The sequence below is a fragment of the Mytilus californianus genome, unplaced genomic scaffold (genome assembly GCF_021869535.1).
Source record: "Mytilus californianus isolate M0D057914Y unplaced genomic scaffold, xbMytCali1.0.p SCAF_3, whole genome shotgun sequence".
Lineage (NCBI taxonomy): Eukaryota > Metazoa > Mollusca > Bivalvia > Mytilida > Mytilidae > Mytilus > Mytilus californianus.
This window is the reverse complement of record NW_026262679.1, coordinates 66,186,787-66,206,507: the sequence shown is the minus strand read 5'-3', so window position 1 is coordinate 66,206,507 and position 19,721 is coordinate 66,186,787. Positions and strand designations below refer to the sequence as shown.

At 27.5% G+C, this 19,721-nt stretch overlaps 1 protein-coding gene across 48 annotated transcripts in view; it reads left to right on the top strand.

Annotated features, from left to right (window-relative positions):
* LOC127733114 (hepatocyte growth factor receptor-like) overlaps window positions 1–19,721 on the top strand; it is a 143,852-nt gene that overhangs the window by 106,506 nt on the left and 17,625 nt on the right. Inside the window, exons 1-17 of one of the 48 annotated variants that reach the window (XR_007996766.1) lie at window positions 2,699–2,864; window positions 3,581–3,612; window positions 4,624–4,704; window positions 5,421–5,624; window positions 6,340–6,542; window positions 7,259–7,460; window positions 8,176–8,379; window positions 10,015–10,218; window positions 11,852–12,055; window positions 12,771–12,974; window positions 13,690–13,893; window positions 14,610–14,813; window positions 15,529–15,731; window positions 16,447–16,649; window positions 17,365–17,567; window positions 18,283–18,486; window positions 19,205–19,408. Coding sequence is in view for 3 of the 48 variants with exons in the window: in XM_052242403.1 (XP_052098363.1) it covers window positions 1,856–1,933; window positions 2,661–2,692; window positions 9,127–9,149 (133 nt within the window). In the remaining 45 variants the exon portion in view is untranslated. The other 47 variants (XR_007996763.1, XR_007996758.1, XR_007996761.1 and 44 more) reach the window with 47 other exon arrangements.

Below are 19,721 nucleotides of genomic sequence, written 5' to 3'. Positions count from 1 at the left end.
CTTAACTCATCAGATGGATCCCAAAAAAAAGCTTGATCCACGAACACTTTATTAGCAAAGTAAATTTTTTTGAACGAATCTACCAAGATTTACAATTCCCAAAATTGCAGCGATCATTCACTTCACCCTATTACCAACGCAATTGGAAGCAGTACCTCCCTCGGAGCGAAGCCAGTTGAATTGGTATGGGATGGCCAGTGGGGTGTTGTCCAATTTGGAAATGAACTGACATTTTATGATCTACTTTCATCATTTCTACAATAATACCACTAGAAACCTCCATGAGAACAACTACACAGACGTGTGAGAATAGCAGCTAACCACATCGTTAATAACTTTATTGACTAACTTTCACTTTTAACTAGATTCTTATTTAACTTTCACTTTCTATTTATATCTATAACGTCGTCATAACAACCTCTATTGTTACGTTACTTTCGGCGAACCACACAACAGCAAAATTTGTACTTCACTGTTTGATTTCATATGTAATATTGTCCCGAAGACGCCACGCTTGTTGGCGAAACATGTCGACCAGATTAAACTCTTACCATGCAGTAAATGATGGGTGTTGTTGTCTTTATTATCGTTTTAATTTAGGAAAAAGTTAAATCACCCAAATACTGAACTCAGAGGAAAATTCAAAACGGAAAGTCCGTAATCAAATGGCAAAATCAAAAGCACAAACACATCAAACGAATGGACAACAACTGTCATATTCCTGACTTGGTACAGGCACTTTCTTATGTAGAAAATGGTGGATTGAACCTGGTTTTATAGTGCTAAACCTCTCACTTGTATGACAGTCGCATCAAATTCCACTACATTGACAACGATGCGTGAATAAAACAAACAGACATAATAGGTAAAAATGTCAAAATAGGGGTACATCAGTCATTGCTGTGTCACAATCTTAATACAACAAAAACAAACAAATATTTAACAAAGAAGTACAAAAAAAGCATATATCACATTTAACAACCTCGTTCATTGCTTACTTATTTTTGTATTTTATTTATGTATGCCAAATCAACCCTTAAAGGATCGAGAGATTTTAAGCAATGGGACCGAATCGTAATTTTAACATTAACTCTGGCGTAGAATCGCGTGTTTGACGTCTGTCAGAATGTAAATGTCACACAGGTAGAGATATAAAATAATTTTGTTGTTCAAAGTATGCAAAAATTATAATAGAACAATAACACAATAGCGGGATGTTTAAAGTACTGAGACACGTCATATGTATCAAAGAAACATAAAAAGTCACAAGGACAAAGCACACAAGTAAAAATGAAAAATAATACAAGCAACACAATGACGGGATGCATAAGTACAGAGCCACATCAAATGTATATCACCAAAAACAGACCAAACAGTAAAAGTAATATTAATAAAGACAAATAAAAGAACACTGTAACACGTTATTAAGATGATAAACAGCGTCAGTACGCAGAATCTATACTTCAAGACCATCATGTATTATTTGTGAAGTTGATATCGAATATTTATCAACAAGGTCTTGGTACCTTCCGATGAATTTTTTTAGAAAAAGGACGAGACGTTCTTTAACATACCCCTGGTTCATCAACTTTCTGCTCAGACACTGGTGATGTTTTACAAAGTCTGAGTAGGAGCTGCAAGCTCTTGAATTCCGAATAAGTTGGGAAATGTATATCCCATATTTCCCAGATTTGACATACAACATGCATTACATTAATTTCTGAATTACTTATAACAGCAAATAGTCTCTTAACATTGACAATTTAGAAACCCTTTCTCTAATATAAGTATATTTTTTTTTAATTTACTAACAGTTGTCTCATAAATATTAAAATAGTTTTAGTTTATATTACAGACAGTTGGAGCCCAGAGGAACATACAGTCCTAGACCTGAAGGAAGATGGTTTCATTGTAGTTGCCAGATAATGATGATGTAGGTATTTGGTCATTACAATTGTACTTAAAACTATGTTAAAATTTGTTAGGTCATAAAAATCAGTTTTTCCTGGAGAAACAGCTTGAAAATTTATTACAAATTAGTCCAAAATTTCTTTTTCAAATTTATACTCTAATGAAATATATTTTAATAATAATGTATTGTAATTGTAGATAACTTGTCTCCCAATTAAGGAATTGACATAAAACATGCATCACATTAATTTCTGAATTAATTATAACAGCAAATAGTCTCTCAACATTGACAATTTGGAAACCCTTTCTCTAATATTCTCACCTGAACGAAAGTAAAGTTTCCAATTGTCAATTTGGATATCCACATATTTAGTCGATTTTTATAAAGTAATTTGGAAAATATGACTTGATTTAGATTGTTTGAAATTCAGTTGAATTTTAATCATTTCTGTTCAAAATGTATACATCATATTGTTTTGGTTAGCCACCAACTTCTGATAATTTGACACGCACACTAATTTCAGAAATAATGATTATATCATTAAACCGTCTTCATTACTGATTGAAATATAGATTTAAAATGAAAATAAGTTAATGATTTATAGTCAAAAAGAGCAATTGACCAATGATGATGGCTGCCATTAATGCCAGTTTTTCTTTATAGATATTTTGAAAGAAAAAAAACATTAAAGGAGCATAAGTTTTATATTTGGTTCAATATTTTTGAACTTATTTTGTTTTTGTTTCAGATACCAGCCCCAGGATATTTACGTCGGAACAGGTAACATATGCATTGGAAAGTAAGTATATTTTTTTTTTATTTATTAATAGTTGTCTGATATATATTAAAATAATTTGAATATGTATTACAGATAGACGGGCCAAAAGAGAAGAAGAAGAAAATACAGTACTTGCCGTGAAGATGATTTAATTGTAGATGCCTAGATGATGATGTAGGTATTTTATCATTACAATTGTACTTAAACTGTTAATAGTTGTAAGGTAATAAAATCAGTTTTCCCTGGAGAAACAGCTTGAAAATTTATTACAAATAAGTCCAAAATTTCTTTTTCAAATTTATACTCTAATGAAATATATTTTGATAAGAAAGTATACTTGTACTCCAATTTAGGATTTGAAGTAAAACATGCATCACATTAATTTCTGAATGAATTATAACAGCAAATAGTCTCTTAACATTGACAATTTGGAAACCCTTTCTCTAATAGTATCACCTGAATGAAAGTAAAGTTTCCCATTGTCAATTTGGATATCTACATATTTAGTCGATTTTTTTAAGGTAATTTGGAAAATATGACTTGATTTAGATTGTTTGAAATTCAGTTGAATTTTAATCTTTTCTGTTCAAAATGTATACATCAGATTGTTTTGGTTAGCCACCAACTTCTGATAATTTGACACGCACATTAATTTCAGAAATAATGATTATATCATTAAACCGTCTTCATTACTGATTGAAATATAGATTTAAAATGAAAATAAGTTAATGATATATAGTCAAAAAGAGCAATTGACCAATGATGATGGCTGCCATTAATGCCAGTTTTTCTTTATAGATATTTTGAAAGAAAAAAAACATTAAAGGAGCAAATTTTTTAAGTTTTATATTTGGTTCAATATTTTTGAACTTATTTTGTTTTTGTTTCAGATACCAGCCCCAGGATATTTACGTCAGAACAGGTAACATATGCATCGGAAAGTAAGTATATATTTTTTTTATTTATTAATAGTTGTCTGATAGATATTAAAATAATTTGAATATGTATTACAGATAGACGGGCCAAAAGAGAAGAAGAAGAAAATACAGTACTTGCCGTGAAGATGATTTAATTGTAGATGCCTAGATGATGATGTAGGTATTTTGTCATTACAATTGTACTTAAACTATTAATAGTTGTAAGGTAATAAAATCAGTTTTCCCTGGAGAAACAGCTTGAAAATTTATTACAAATAAGTCCAAAATTTCTTTTTCAAATTTATACTCTAATGAAATATATTTTGATAAGAAAGTATACTTGTACTTCAATTTAGGATTTGAAGTAAAACATGCATCACATTAATTTCTGAATGAATTATAACAGCAAATAGTCTCTTAACATTGACAATTTGGAAACCCTTTCTCTAATAGTATCACCTGAATGAAAGTAAAGTTTCCCATTGTCAATTTGGATATCAACATATTTAGTCAATTTTTTTAAAGTAATTTGGAAAATATGACTTGATTTAGATTGTTTGAAATTCAGTTGAATTTTAATCTTTTCTGTTCAAAATGTATACATCAGATTGTTTTGGTTAGCCACCAACTTCTGATAATTTGACACGCACATTAATTTCAGAAATAATGATTATATCATTAAACCGTCTTCATTTCTGATTGAAATATAGATTTAAAATGAAAATAAGTTAATGATATATAGTCAAAAAGAGCAATTGACCAATGATGATGGCTGCCATTAATGCCAGTTTTTCTTTATAGATATTTTGAAAGAAAAAAAACATTAAAGGAGCAAATTTTTTAAGTTTTATATTTGGTTCAATATTTTTGAACTTATTTTGTTTTTGTTTCAGATACCAGCCCCAGGATATTTACGTCGGAACAGGTAACATATGCATCCGAAAGTAAGTATATTTTTTTTTTATTTATTAATAGTTGTCTGATAGATATTAAAATAATTTAAATATGTATTACAGATAGACGGGCCAAAAGAGAAGAAGAAGAAAATACAGTACTTGCCGTGAAGATGATTTAATTGTAGATGCCTAGATGATGATGTAGGTATTTTGTCATTACAATTGTACTTAAACTGTTAATAGTTGTAAGGTAATAAAATCAGTTTTCCCTGGAGAAACAGCTTGAAAATTTATTACAAATTAGTCCAAAATTTCTTTTTCAAATTTATACTCTAATGAAATATATTTTGATAAGAAAGTATACTTGTACTCCAATTTAGGATTTGAAGTAAAACATGCATCACATTAATTTCTGAATGAATTATAACAGCAAATAGTCTCTTAACATTGACAATTTGGAAACCCTTTCTCTAATAGTATCACCTGAATGAAAGTAAAGTTTCCCATTGTCAATTTGGATATCTACATATTTAGTCGATTTTTTTAAAGTAATTTGGAAAATATGACTTGATTTAGATTGTTTGAAATTCAGTTGAATTTTAATCTTTTCTGTTCAAAATGTATACATCAGATTGTTTTGGTTAGCCACCAACTTCTGATAATTTGACACGCACATTAATTTCAGAAATAATGATTATATCATTAAACCGTCTTCATTACTGATTGAAATATAGATTTAAAATGAAAATAAGTTAATGATATATAGTCAAAAAGAGCAATTCACCAATGATGATGGCTGCCATTAATGCCAGTTTTTCTTTATAGATATTTTGAAAGAAAAAAAACGTTAAAGGAGCAAATTTTTAAAGTTTTATATTTGGTTCAATATTTTTGAACTTATTTTGTTTTTGTTTCAGATACCAGCCCCAGGATATTTACGTCGGAACAGGTAACATATGCATCGGAAAGTAAGTATATTTTTTTTTTATTTATTAATAGTTGTCTGATAGATATTAAAATAATTTGAATATGTATTACAGATAGACGGGCCAAAAGAGAAGAAGAAGAAAGTACAGTACTTGCCGTGAAGATGATTTAATTGTAGATGCCTAGATGATGATGTAGGTATTTTGTCATTACAATTGTACTTAAACTGTTAATAGTCGTAAGGTAATAAAATCAGTTTTCCCTGGAGAAACAGCTTGAAAATTTATTACAAATAAGTCCAAAATTTCTTTTTCAAATTTATACTCTAATGAAATATATTTTGATAAGAAAGTATACTTGTACTCCAATTTAGGATTTGAAGTAAAACATGCATCACATTAATTTCTGAATGAATTATAACAGCAAATAGTCTCTTAACATTGACAATTTGGAAACCCTTTCTCAATAGTATCACCTGAATGAAAGTAAAGTTTCCCATTGTCAATTTGGATATCTGCATATTTAGTCGATTTTTTTAAAGTAATTTGGAAAATATGACTTGATTTAGATTGTTTGAAATTCAGTTGAATTTTAATCTTTTCTGTTCAAAATGTATACATCAGATTGTTTTGGTTAGCCACCAACTTCTGATAATTTGACACGCACATTAATTTCAGAAATAATGATTATATCATTAAACCGTCTTCATTACTGATTGAAATATAGATTTAAAATGAAAATAAGTTAATGATATATAGTCAAAAAGAGCAATTGACCAATGATGATGGCTGCCATTAATGCCAGTTTTTCTTTATAGATATTTTGAAAGAAAAAAAACATTAAAGGAGCAAATTTTTTAAGTTTTATATTTGGTTCAATATTTTTGAACTTATTTTGTTTTTGTTTCAGATACCAGCCCCAGGATATTTACGTCGGAACAGGTAACATATGCATCGGAAAGTAAGTATATTTTTTTTTTATTTATTAATAGTTGTCTGATAGATATTAAAATAATTTGAATATGTATTACAGATAGACGGGCCAAAAGAGAAGAAGAAGAAAATACAGTACTGATGTGAAGATGATTTAATTGTAGATGCCTAGATGATGATGTAGGTATTTTGTCATTACAATTGTACTTAAACTGTTAATAGTCGTAAGGTAATAAAATCAGTTTTCCCTGGAGAAACAGCTTGAAAATTTATTACAAATAAGTCCAAAATTTCTTTTTCAAATTTATACTCTAATGAAATATATTTTGATAAGAAAGTATACTTGTACTCCAATTTAGGATTTGAAGTAAAACATGCATCACATTAATTTCTGAATGAATTATAACAGCAAATAGTCTCTTAACATTGACAATTTGGAAACCCTTTCTCTAATAGTATCACCTGAATGAAAGTAAAGTTTCCCATTGTCAATTTGGATATCTACATATTTAGTCGATTTTTTAAAAGTAATTTGGAAAATATGACTTGATTTAGATTGTTTGAAATTCAGTTAAATTTTAATCTTTTCTGTTCAAAATGTATACATCAGATTGTTTTGGTTAGCCACCAACTTCTGATAATTTGACATGCACATTAATTTCAGAAATAATGATTATATCATTAAACCGTCTTCATTACTGATTGAAATATAGATTTAAAATGAAAATAAGTTAATGATATATAGTCAAAAAGAGCAATTGACTTATGATGATGGCTGCCATTAATGCCAGTTTTTCTTTATAGATATTTTGAAAGAAAAAAAACATTAAAGGAGCAAATTTTTTAAGTTTTATATTTGGTTCAATATTTTTGAACTTATTTTGTTTTTGTTTCAGATACCAGCCCCAGAAATTTACGTCGGAACAGGTAACATATGCATCAGAAAGTAAGTATATTTTTTTTTTATTTATTAATAGTTGTCTGATAGATATTAAAATAATTTGAATATGTATTACAGATAGACGGGCCAAAAGAGAAGAAGAAGAAAATACAGTACTGATGTGAAGATGATTTAATTGTAGATGCCTAGATGATGATGTAGGTATTTTGTCATTACAATTGTACTTAAACTGTTAATAGTCGTAAGGTAATAAAATCAGTTTTCCCTGGAGAAACAGCTTGAAAATTTATTACAAATAAGTCCAAAATTTCTTTTTCAAATTTATACTCTAATGAAATATATTTTGATAAGAAAGTATACTTGTACTCCAATTTAGGATTTGAAGTAAAACATGCATCACATTAATTTCTGAATGAATTATAACAGCAAATAGTCTCTTAACATTGACAATTTGGAAACCCTTTCTCAATAGTATCACCTGAATGAAAGTAAAGTTTCCCATTGTCAATTTGGATATCTGCATATTTAGTCGATTTTTTTAAAGTAATTTGGAAAATATGACTTGATTTAGATTGTTTGAAATTCAGTTGAATTTTAATCTTTTCTGTTCAAAATGTATACATCAGATTGTTTTGGTTAGCCACCAACTTCTGATAATTTGACACGCACATTAATTTCAGAAATAATGATTATATCATTAAACCGTCTTCATTACTGATTGAAATATAGATTTAAAATGAAAATAAGTTAATGATATATAGTCAAAAAGAGCAATTCACCAATGATGATGGCTGCCATTAATGCCAGTTTTTCTTTATAGATATTTTGAAAGAAAAAAAACGTTAAAGGAGCAAATTTTTAAAGTTTTATATTTGGTTCAATATTTTTGAACTTATTTTGTTTTTGTTTCAGATACCAGCCCCAGGATATTTACGTCGGAACAGGTAACATATGCATCGGAAAGTAAGTATATTTTTTTTTTATTTATTAATAGTTGTCTGATAGATATTAAAATAATTTGAATATGTATTACAGATAGACGGGCCAAAAGAGAAGAAGAAGAAAGTACAGTACTTGCCGTGAAGATGATTTAATTGTAGATGCCTAGATGATGATGTAGGTATTTTGTCATTACAATTGTACTTAAACTGTTAATAGTCGTAAGGTAATAAAATCAGTTTTCCCTGGAGAAACAGCTTGAAAATTTATTACAAATAAGTCCAAAATTTCTTTTTCAAATTTATACTCTAATGAAATATATTTTGATAAGAAAGTATACTTGTACTCCAATTTAGGATTTGAAGTAAAACATGCATCACATTAATTTCTGAATGAATTATAACAGCAAATAGTCTCTTAACATTGACAATTTGGAAACCCTTTCTCAATAGTATCACCTGAATGAAAGTAAAGTTTCCCATTGTCAATTTGGATATCTGCATATTTAGTCGATTTTTTTAAAGTAATTTGGAAAATATGACTTGATTTAGATTGTTTGAAATTCAGTTGAATTTTAATCTTTTCTGTTCAAAATGTATACATCAGATTGTTTTGGTTAGCCACCAACTTCTGATAATTTGACACGCACATTAATTTCAGAAATAATGATTATATCATTAAACCGTCTTCATTACTGATTGAAATATAGATTTAAAATGAAAAGAAGTTAATGATATATAGTCAAAAAGAGCAATTCACCAATGATGATGGCTGCCATTAATGCCAGTTTTTCTTTATAGATACTTTGAAAGAAAAAAAACGTTAAAGGAGCAAATTTTTAAAGTTTTATATTTGGTTCAATATTTTTGAACTTATTTTGTTTTTGTTTCAGATACCAGCCCCAGGATATTTATGTTGGAACAGGTAACATATGCATCGGAAAGTAAGTATATTTTTTTTTTATTTATTAATAGTTGTCTGATAGATATTAAAATAATTTGAATATGTATTACAGATAGACGGGCCAAAAGAGAAGAAGAAGAAAGTACAGTACTTGCCGTGAAGATGATTTAATTGTAGATGCCTAGATGATGATGTAGGTATTTTGTCATTACAATTGTACTTAAACTGTTAATAGTCGTAAGGTAATAAAATCAGTTTTCCCTGGAGAAACAGCTTGAAAATTTATTACAAATAAGTCCAAAATTTCTTTTTCAAATTTATACTCTAATGAAATATATTTTGATAAGAAAGTATACTTGTACTCCAATTTAGGATTTGAAGTAAAACATGCATCACATTAATTTCTGAATGAATTATAACAGCAAATAGTCTCTTAACATTGACAATTTGGAAACCCTTTCTCTAATAGTATCACCTGAATGAAAGTAAAGTTTCCCATTGTCAATTTGGATATCTACATATTTAGTCGATTTTTTAAAAGTAATTTGGAAAATATGACTTGATTTAGATTGTTTGAAATTCAGTTAAATTTTAATCTTTTCTGTTCAAAATGTATACATCAGATTGTTTTGGTTAGCCACCAACTTCTGATAATTTGACATGCACATTAATTTCAGAAATAATGATTATATCATTAAACCGTCTTCATTACTGATTGAAATATAGATTTAAAATGAAAATAAGTTAATGATATATAGTCAAAAAGAGCAATTGACTTATGATGATGGCTGCCATTAATGCCAGTTTTTCTTTATAGATATTTTGAAAGAAAAAAAACATTAAAGGAGCAAATTTTTTAAGTTTTATATTTGGTTCAATATTTTTGAACTTATTTTGTTTTTGTTTCAGATACCAGCCCCAGGATATTTACGTCGGAACAGGTAACATATGCATCAGAAAGTAAGTATATTTTTTTTTTATTTATTAATATTTGTCTGATAGATATTAAAATATTTTGAATATGTATTACAGATGGACGGGCCAAAAGAGAAGAAGAAGAAAATACAGTACTTGCCGTGAAGATGATTTAATTGTAGATGCCTAGATGATGATGTAGGTATTTTGTCATTACAATTGTACTTAAACTGTTAATAGTCGTAAGGTAATAAAATCAGTTTTCCCTGGAGAAACAGCTTGAAAATTTATTACAAATAAGTCCAAAATTTCTTTTTCAAATTTATACTCTAATGAAATATATTTTGATAAGAAAGTATACTTGTACTCCAATTTAGGATTTGAAGTAAAACATGCATCACATTAATTTCTGAATGAATTATAACAGCAAATAGTCTCTTAACATTGACAATTTGGAAACCCTTTCTCAATAGTATCACCTGAATGAAAGTAAAGTTTCCCATTGTCAATTTGGATATCTGCATATTTAGTCGATTTTTTTAAAGTAATTTGGAAAATATGACTTGATTTAGATTGTTTGAAATTCAGTTGAATTTTAATCTTTTCTGTTCAAAATGTATACATCAGATTGTTTTGGTTAGCCACCAACTTCTGATAATTTGACACGCACATTAATTTCAGAAATAATGATTATATCATTAAACCGTCTTCATTACTGATTGAAATATAGATTTAAAATGAAAAGAAGTTAATGATATATAGTCAAAAAGAGCAATTCACCAATGATGATGGCTGCCATTAATGCCAGTTTTTCTTTATAGATATTTTGAAAGAAAAAAAACGTTAAAGGAGCAAATTTTTAAAGTTTTATATTTGGTTCAATATTTTTGAACTTATTTTGTTTTTGTTTCAGATACCAGCCCCAGGATATTTACGTCGGAACAGGTAACATATGCATCGGAAAGTAAGTATATTTTTTTTTTATTTATTAATAGTTGTCTGATAGATATTAAAATAATTTGAATATGTTTTACAGATAGACGGGCCAAAAGAGAAGAAGAAGAAAATACAGTACTGATGTGAAGATGATTTAATTGTAGATGCCTAGATGATGATGTAGGTATTTTGTCATTACAATTGTACTTAAACTGTTAATAGTTGTAAGGTAATAAAATCAGTTTTCCCTGGACAACAGCTTGAAAATTTATTACAAATAAGTCCAAAATTTCTTTTTCAAATTTATACTCTAATGAAATATATTTTGATAAGAAAGTATACTTGTACTCCAATTTAGGATTTGAAGTAAAACATGCATCACATTAATTTCTGAATGAATTATAACAGCAAATAGTCTCTTAACATTGACAATTTGGAAACCCTTTCTCTAATAGTATCACCTGAATGAAAGTAAAGTTTCCCATTGTCAATTTGGATATCTACATATTTAGTCGATTTTTTAAAAGTAATTTGGAAAATATGACTTGATTTAGATTGTTTGAAATTCAGTTAAATTTTAATCTTTTCTGTTCAAAATGTATACATCAGATTGTTTTGGTTAGCCACCAACTTCTGATAATTTGACATGCACATTAATTTCAGAAATAATGATTATATCATTAAACCGTCTTCATTACTGATTGAAATATAGATTTAAAATGAAAATAAGTTAATGATATATAGTCAAAAAGAGCAATTGACCAATGATGATGGCTGCCATTAATGCCAGTTTTTCTTTATAGATATTTTGAAAGAAAAAAAACATTAAAGGAGCAAATTTTTTAAGTTTTATATTTGGTTCAATATTTTTGAACTTATTTTGTTTTTGTTTCAGATACCAGCCCCAGGATATTTACGTCGGAACAGGTAACATATGCATCGGAAAGTAAGTATATTTTTTTTTTATTTATTAATAGTTGTCTGATAGATATTAAAATAATTTGAATATGTATTACAGATAGACGGGCCAAAAGAGAAGAAGAAGAAAATACAGTACTTGCCGTGAAGATGATTTAATTGTAGATGCCTAGATGATGATGTAGGTATTTTGTCATTACAATTGTACTTAAACTGTTAATAGTCGTAAGGTAATAAAATCAGTTTTCCCTGGAGAAACAGCTTGAAAATTTATTACAAATAAGTCCAAAATTTCTTTTTCAAATTTATACTCTAATGAAATATATTTTGATAAGAAAGTATACTTGTACTCCAATTTAGGATTTGAAGTAAAACATGCATCACATTAATTTCTGAATGAATTATAACAGCAAATAGTCTCTTAACATTGACAATTTGGAAACCCTTTCTCAATAGTATCACCTGAATGAAAGTAAAGTTTCCCATTGTCAATTTGGATATCTGCATATTTAGTCGATTTTTTTAAAGTAATTTGGAAAATATGACTTGATTTAGATTGTTTGAAATTCAGTTGAATTTTAATCTTTTCTGTTCAAAATGTATACATCAGATTGTTTTGGTTAGCCACCAACTTCTGATAATTTGACACGCACATTAATTTCAGAAATAATGATTATATCATTAAACCGTCTTCATTACTGATTGAAATATAGATTTAAAATGAAAATAAGTTAATGATATATAGTCAAAAAGAGCAATTCACCAATGATGATGGCTGCCATTAATGCCAGTTTTTCTTTATAGATATTTTGAAAGAAAAAAAACGTTAAAGGAGCAAATTTTTAAAGTTTTATATTTGGTTCAATATTTTTGAACTTATTTTGTTTTTGTTTCAGATACCAGCCCCAGGATATTTACGTCGGAACAGGTAACATATGCATCGGAAAGTAAGTATATTTTTTTTTTATTTATTAATAGTTGTCTGATAGATATTAAAATAATTTGAATATGTATTACAGATAGACGGGCCAAAAGAGAAGAAGAAGAAAGTACAGTACTTGCCGTGAAGATGATTTAATTGTAGATGCCTAGATGATGATGTAGGTATTTTGTCATTACAATTGTACTTAAACTGTTAATAGTCGTAAGGTAATAAAATCAGTTTTCCCTGGAGAAACAGCTTGAAAATTTATTACAAATAAGTCCAAAATTTCTTTTTCAAATTTATACTCTAATGAAATATATTTTGATAAGAAAGTATACTTGTACTCCAATTTAGGATTTGAAGTAAAACATGCATCACATTAATTTCTGAATGAATTATAACAGCAAATAGTCTCTTAACATTGACAATTTGGAAACCCTTTCTCAATAGTATCACCTGAATGAAAGTAAAGTTTCCCATTGTCAATTTGGATATCTGCATATTTAGTCGATTTTTTTAAAGTAATTTGGAAAATATGACTTGATTTAGATTGTTTGAAATTCAGTTGAATTTTAATCTTTTCTGTTCAAAATGTATACATCAGATTGTTTTGGTTAGCCACCAACTTCTGATAATTTGACACGCACATTAATTTCAGAAATAATGATTATATCATTAAACCGTCTTCATTACTGATTGAAATATAGATTTAAAATGAAAAGAAGTTAATGATATATAGTCAAAAAGAGCAATTCACCAATGATGATGGCTGCCATTAATGCCAGTTTTTCTTTATAGATATTTTGAAAGAAAAAAAACGTTAAAGGAGCAAATTTTTAAAGTTTTATATTTGGTTCAATATTTTTGAACTTATTTTGTTTTTGTTTCAGATACCAGCCCCAGGATATTTATGTCGGAACAGGTAACATATGCATCGGAAAGTAAGTATATTTTTTTTTTATTTATTAATAGTTGTCTGATAGATATTAAAATAATTTGAATATGTATTACAGATAGACGGGCCAAAAGAGAAGAAGAAGAAAGTACAGTACTTGCCGTGAAGATGATTTAATTGTAGATGCCTAGATGATGATGTAGGTATTTTGTCATTACAATTGTACTTAAACTGTTAATAGTCGTAAGGTAATAAAATCAGTTTTCCCTGGAGAAACAGCTTGAAAATTTATTACAAATAAGTCCAAAATTTCTTTTTCAAATTTATACTCTAATGAAATATATTTTGATAAGAAAGTATACTTGTACTCCAATTTAGGATTTGAAGTAAAACATGCATCACATTAATTTCTGAATGAATTATAACAGCAAATAGTCTCTTAACATTGACAATTTGGAAACCCTTTCTCTAATAGTATCACCTGAATGAAAGTAAAGTTTCCCATTGTCAATTTGGATATCTACATATTTAGTCGATTTTTTAAAAGTAATTTGGAAAATATGACTTGATTTAGATTGTTTGAAATTCAGTTAAATTTTAATCTTTTCTGTTCAAAATGTATACATCAGATTGTTTTGGTTAGCCACCAACTTCTGATAATTTGACATGCACATTAATTTCAGAAATAATGATTATATCATTAAACCGTCTTCATTACTGATTGAAATATAGATTTAAAATGAAAATAAGTTAATGATATATAGTCAAAAAGAGCAATTGACTTATGATGATGGCTGCCATTAATGCCAGTTTTTCTTTATAGATATTTTGAAAGAAAAAAAACATTAAAGGAGCAAATTTTTTAAGTTTTATATTTGGTTCAATATTTTTGAACTTATTTTGTTTTTGTTTCAGATACCAGCCCCAGGATATTTACGTCGGAACAGGTAACATATGCATCAGAAAGTAAGTATATTTTTTTTTTATTTATTAATATTTGTCTGATAGATATTAAAATATTTTGAATATGTATTACAGATGGACGGGCCAAAAGAGAAGAAGAAGAAAATACAGTACTTGCCGTGAAGATGATTTAATTGTAGATGCCTAGATGATGATGTAGGTATTTTGTCATTACAATTGTACTTAAACTGTTAATAGTCGTAAGGTAATAAAATCAGTTTTCCCTGGAGAAACAGCTTGAAAATTTATTACAAATAAGTCCAAAATTTCTTTTTCAAATTTATACTCTAATGAAATATATTTTGATAAGAAAGTATACTTGTACTCCAATTTAGGATTTGAAGTAAAACATGCATCACATTAATTTCTGAATGAATTATAACAGCAAATAGTCTCTTAACATTGACAATTTGGAAACCCTTTCTCAATAGTATCACCTGAATGAAAGTAAAGTTTCCCATTGTCAATTTGGATATCTGCATATTTAGTCGATTTTTTTAAAGTAATTTGGAAAATATGACTTGATTTAGATTGTTTGAAATTCAGTTGAATTTTAATCTTTTCTGTTCAAAATGTATACATCAGATTGTTTTGGTTAGCCACCAACTTCTGATAATTTGACACGCACATTAATTTCAGAAATAATGATTATATCATTAAACCGTCTTCATTACTGATTGAAATATAGATTTAAAATGAAAAGAAGTTAATGATATATAGTCAAAAAGAGCAATTCACCAATGATGATGGCTGCCATTAATGCCAGTTTTTCTTTATAGATATTTTGAAAGAAAAAAAACGTTAAAGGAGCAAATTTTTAAAGTTTTATATTTGGTTCAATATTTTTGAACTTATTTTGTTTTTGTTTCAGATACCAGCCCCAGGATATTTACGTCGGAACAGGTAACATATGCATCGGAAAGTAAGTATATTTTTTTTTTATTTATTAATAGTTGTCTGATAGATATTAAAATAATTTGAATATGTATTACAGATAGACGGGCCAAAAGAGAAGAAGAAGAAAATACAGTACTGATGTGAAGATGATTTAATTGTAGATGCCTAGATGATGATGTAGGTATTTTGTCATTACAATTGTACTTAAACTGTTAATAGTTGTAAGGTAATAAAATCAGTTTTCCCTGGACAACAGCTTGAAAATTTATTACAAATAAGTCCAAAATTTCTTTTTCAAATTTATACTCTAATGAAATATATTTTGATAAGAAAGTATACTTGTACTCCAATTTAGGATTTGAAGTAAAACATGCATCACATTAATTTCTGAATGAATTATAACAGCAAATAGTCTCTTAACATTGACAATTTGGAAACCCTTTCTCTAATAGTATCACCTGAATGAAAGTAAAGTTTCCCATTGTCAATTTGGATATCTACATATTTAGTCGATTTTTTAAAAGTAATTTGGAAAATATGACTTGATTTAGATTGTTTGAAATTCAGTTAAATTTTAATCTTTTCTGTTCAAAATGTATACATCAGATTGTTTTGGTTAGCCACCAACTTCTGATAATTTGACATGCACATTAATTTCAGAAATAATGATTATATCATTAAACCGTCTTCATTACTGATTGAAATATAGATTTAAAATGAAAATAAGTTAATGATATATAGTCAAAAAGAGCAATTGACTTATGATGATGGCTGCCATTAATGCCAGTTTTTCTTTATAGATATTTTGAAAGAAAAAAAACATTAAAGGAGCAAATTTTTTAAGTTTTATATTTGGTTCAATATTTTTGAACTTATTTTGTTTTTGTTTCAGATACCAGCCCCAGGATATTTACGTCGGAACAGGTAACATATGCATCGGAAAGTAAGTATATTTTTTTTTTATTTATTAATAGTTGTCTGATAGATATTAAAATAATTTGAATATGTATTACAGATAGACGGGCCAAAAGAGAAGAAGAAGAAAATACAGTACTGATGTGAAGATGATTTAATTGTAGATGCCTAGATGATGATGTAGGTATTTTGTCATTACAATTGTACTTAAACTGTTAATAGTTGTAAGGTAATAAAATCAGTTTTCCCTGGACAACAGCTTGAAAATTTATTACAAATAAGTTCAAAATTTCTTTTTCAAATTTATACTCTAATGAAATATATTTTGATAAGAAAGTATACTTGTACTCCAATTTAGGATTTGAAGTAAAACATGCATCACATTAATTTCTGAATGAATTATAACAGCAAATAGTCTCTTAACATTGACAATTTGGAAACCCTTTCTCTAATAGTATCACCTGAATGAAAGTAAAGTTTCCCATTGTCAATTTGGATATCTACATATTTAGTCGATTTTTTAAAAGTAATTTGGAAAATATGACTTGATTTAGATTGTTTGAAATTCAGTTAAATTTTAATCTTTTCTGTTCAAAATGTATACATCAGATTGTTTTGGTTAGCCACCAACTTCTGATAATTTGACATGCACATTAATTTCAGAAATAATGATTATATCATTAAACCGTCTTCATTACTGATTGAAATATAGATTTAAAATGAAAATAAGTTAATGATATATAGTCAAAAAGAGCAATTGACTTATGATGATGGCTGCCATTAATGCCAGTTTTTCTTTATAGATATTTTGAAAGAAAAAAAACATTAAAGGAGCAAATTTTTTAAGTTTTATATTTGGTTCAATATTTTTGAACTTATTTTGTTTTTGTTTCAGATACCAGCCCCAGGATATTTACGTCGGAACAGGTAACATATGCATCGGAAAGTAAGTATATTTTTTTTTTATTTATTAATAGTTGTCTGATAGATATTAAAATAATTTGAATATGTATTACAGATAGACGGGCCAAAAGAGAAGAAGAAGAAAATACAGTACTGATGTGAAGATGATTTAATTGTAGATGCCTAGATGATGATGTAGGTATTTTGTCATTACAATTGTACTTAAACTGTTAATAGTTGTAAGGTAATAAAATCAGTTTTCCCTGGACAACAGCTTGAAAATTTATTACAAATAAGTTCAAAATTTCTTTTTCAAATTTATACTCTAATGAAATATATTTTGATAAGAAAGTATACTTGTACTCCAATTTAGGATTTGAAGTAAAACATGCATCACATTAATTTCTGAATGAATTATAACAGCAAATAGTCTCTTAACATTGACAATTTGGAAACCCTTTCTCTAATAGTATCACCTGAATGAAAGTAAAGTTTCCCATTGTCAATTTGGATATCTACATATTTAGTCGATTTTTTAAAAGTAATTTGGAAAATATGACTTGATTTAGATTGTTTGAAATTCAGTTAAATTTTAATCTTTTCTGTTCAAAATGTATACATCAGATTGTTTTGGTTAGCCACCAACTTCTGATAATTTGACATGCACATTAATTTCAGAAATAATGATTATATCATTAAACCGTCTTCATTACTGATTGAAATATAGATTTAAAATGAAAATAAGTTAATGATATATAGTCAAAAAGAGCAATTGACTTATGATGATGGCTGCCATTAATGCCAGTTTTTCTTTATAGATATTTTGAAAGAAAAAAAACATTAAAGGAGCAAATTTTTTAAGTTTTATATTTGGTTCAATATTTTTGAACTTATTTTGTTTTTGTTTCAGATACCAGCCCCAGGATATTTACGTCGGAACAGGTAACATATGCATCGGAAAGTAAGTATATTTTTTTTTTATTTATTAATAGTTGTCTGATAGATATTAAAATAATTTGAATATGTATTACAGATAGACGGGCCAAAAGAGAAGAAGAAGAAAATACAGTACTTGCCGTGAAGATGATTTAATTGTAGATGCCTAGATGATGATGTAGGTATTTTGTCATTACAATTGTACTTAAACTGTTAATAGTTGTAAGGTAATAAAATCAGTTTTCCCTGGAGAAACAGCTTGAAAATTTATTACAAATAATTCCAAAATTTCTTTTTCAAATTTATACTCTAATGAAATATATTTTAATAAGAAGGTATACTTGTACTCCAATTTAGGATTTGAAGTAAAACATGCATCACATTAATTTCTGAATGAATTATAACAGCAAATAGTCTCTTAACATTGACAATTTGGAAACCCTTTCTCTAATAGTATCACCTGAATGAAAGTAAAGTTTCCCATTGTCAATTTGGATATCTACATATTTAGTCGATTTTTTATAAGTAATTTGAAAAATATGACTTGATTTAGATTGTTTGAAATTCAGTTGAATTTTAATATTTTCTGTTTCAAAATGTATACATCAGATTGTTTTGGTTAGCCACCAACTTCTGATAATTTGACATGCACATTAATTTCAGAAATAATGATTATATCATTAAACCGTCTTCATTACTGATTGAAATATAGATTTAAAATGAAAATAAGTTAATGATATATAGTCAAAAAGAGCAATTGACTTATGATGATGGCTGCCATTAATGCCAGTTTTTCTTTATAGATATTTTGAAAGAAAAAAAAACATTAAAGGAGCAAATTTTTTAAGTTTTATATTTGGTTCAATATTTTTGAACTTATTTTGTTTTTGTTTCAGATACCAGCCCCAGGATATTTACGTCGGAACAGGTAACATATGCATCGGAAAGTAAGTATATTTTTTTTTTATTTATTAATAGTTGTCTGATAGATATTAAAATAATTTGAATATGTATTACAGATAGACGGGCCAAAAGAGAAGAAGAAGAAAATACAGTACTTGCCGTGAAGATGATTTAATTGTAGATGCCTAGATGATGATGTAGGTATTTTGTCATTACAATTGTACTTAAACTGTTAATAGTTGTAAGGTAATAAAATCAGTTTTCCCTGGAGAAACAGCTTGAAAATTTATTACAAATAATTCCAAAATTTCTTTTTCAAATTTATACTCTAATGAAATATATTTTAATAAGAAGGTATACTTGTACTCCAATTTAGGATTTGAAGTAAAACATGCATCACATTAATTTCTGAATGAATTATAACAGCAAATAGTCTCTTAACATTGACAATTTGGAAACCCTTTCTCTAATAGTATCACCTGAATGAAAGTAAAGTTTCCCATTGTCAAT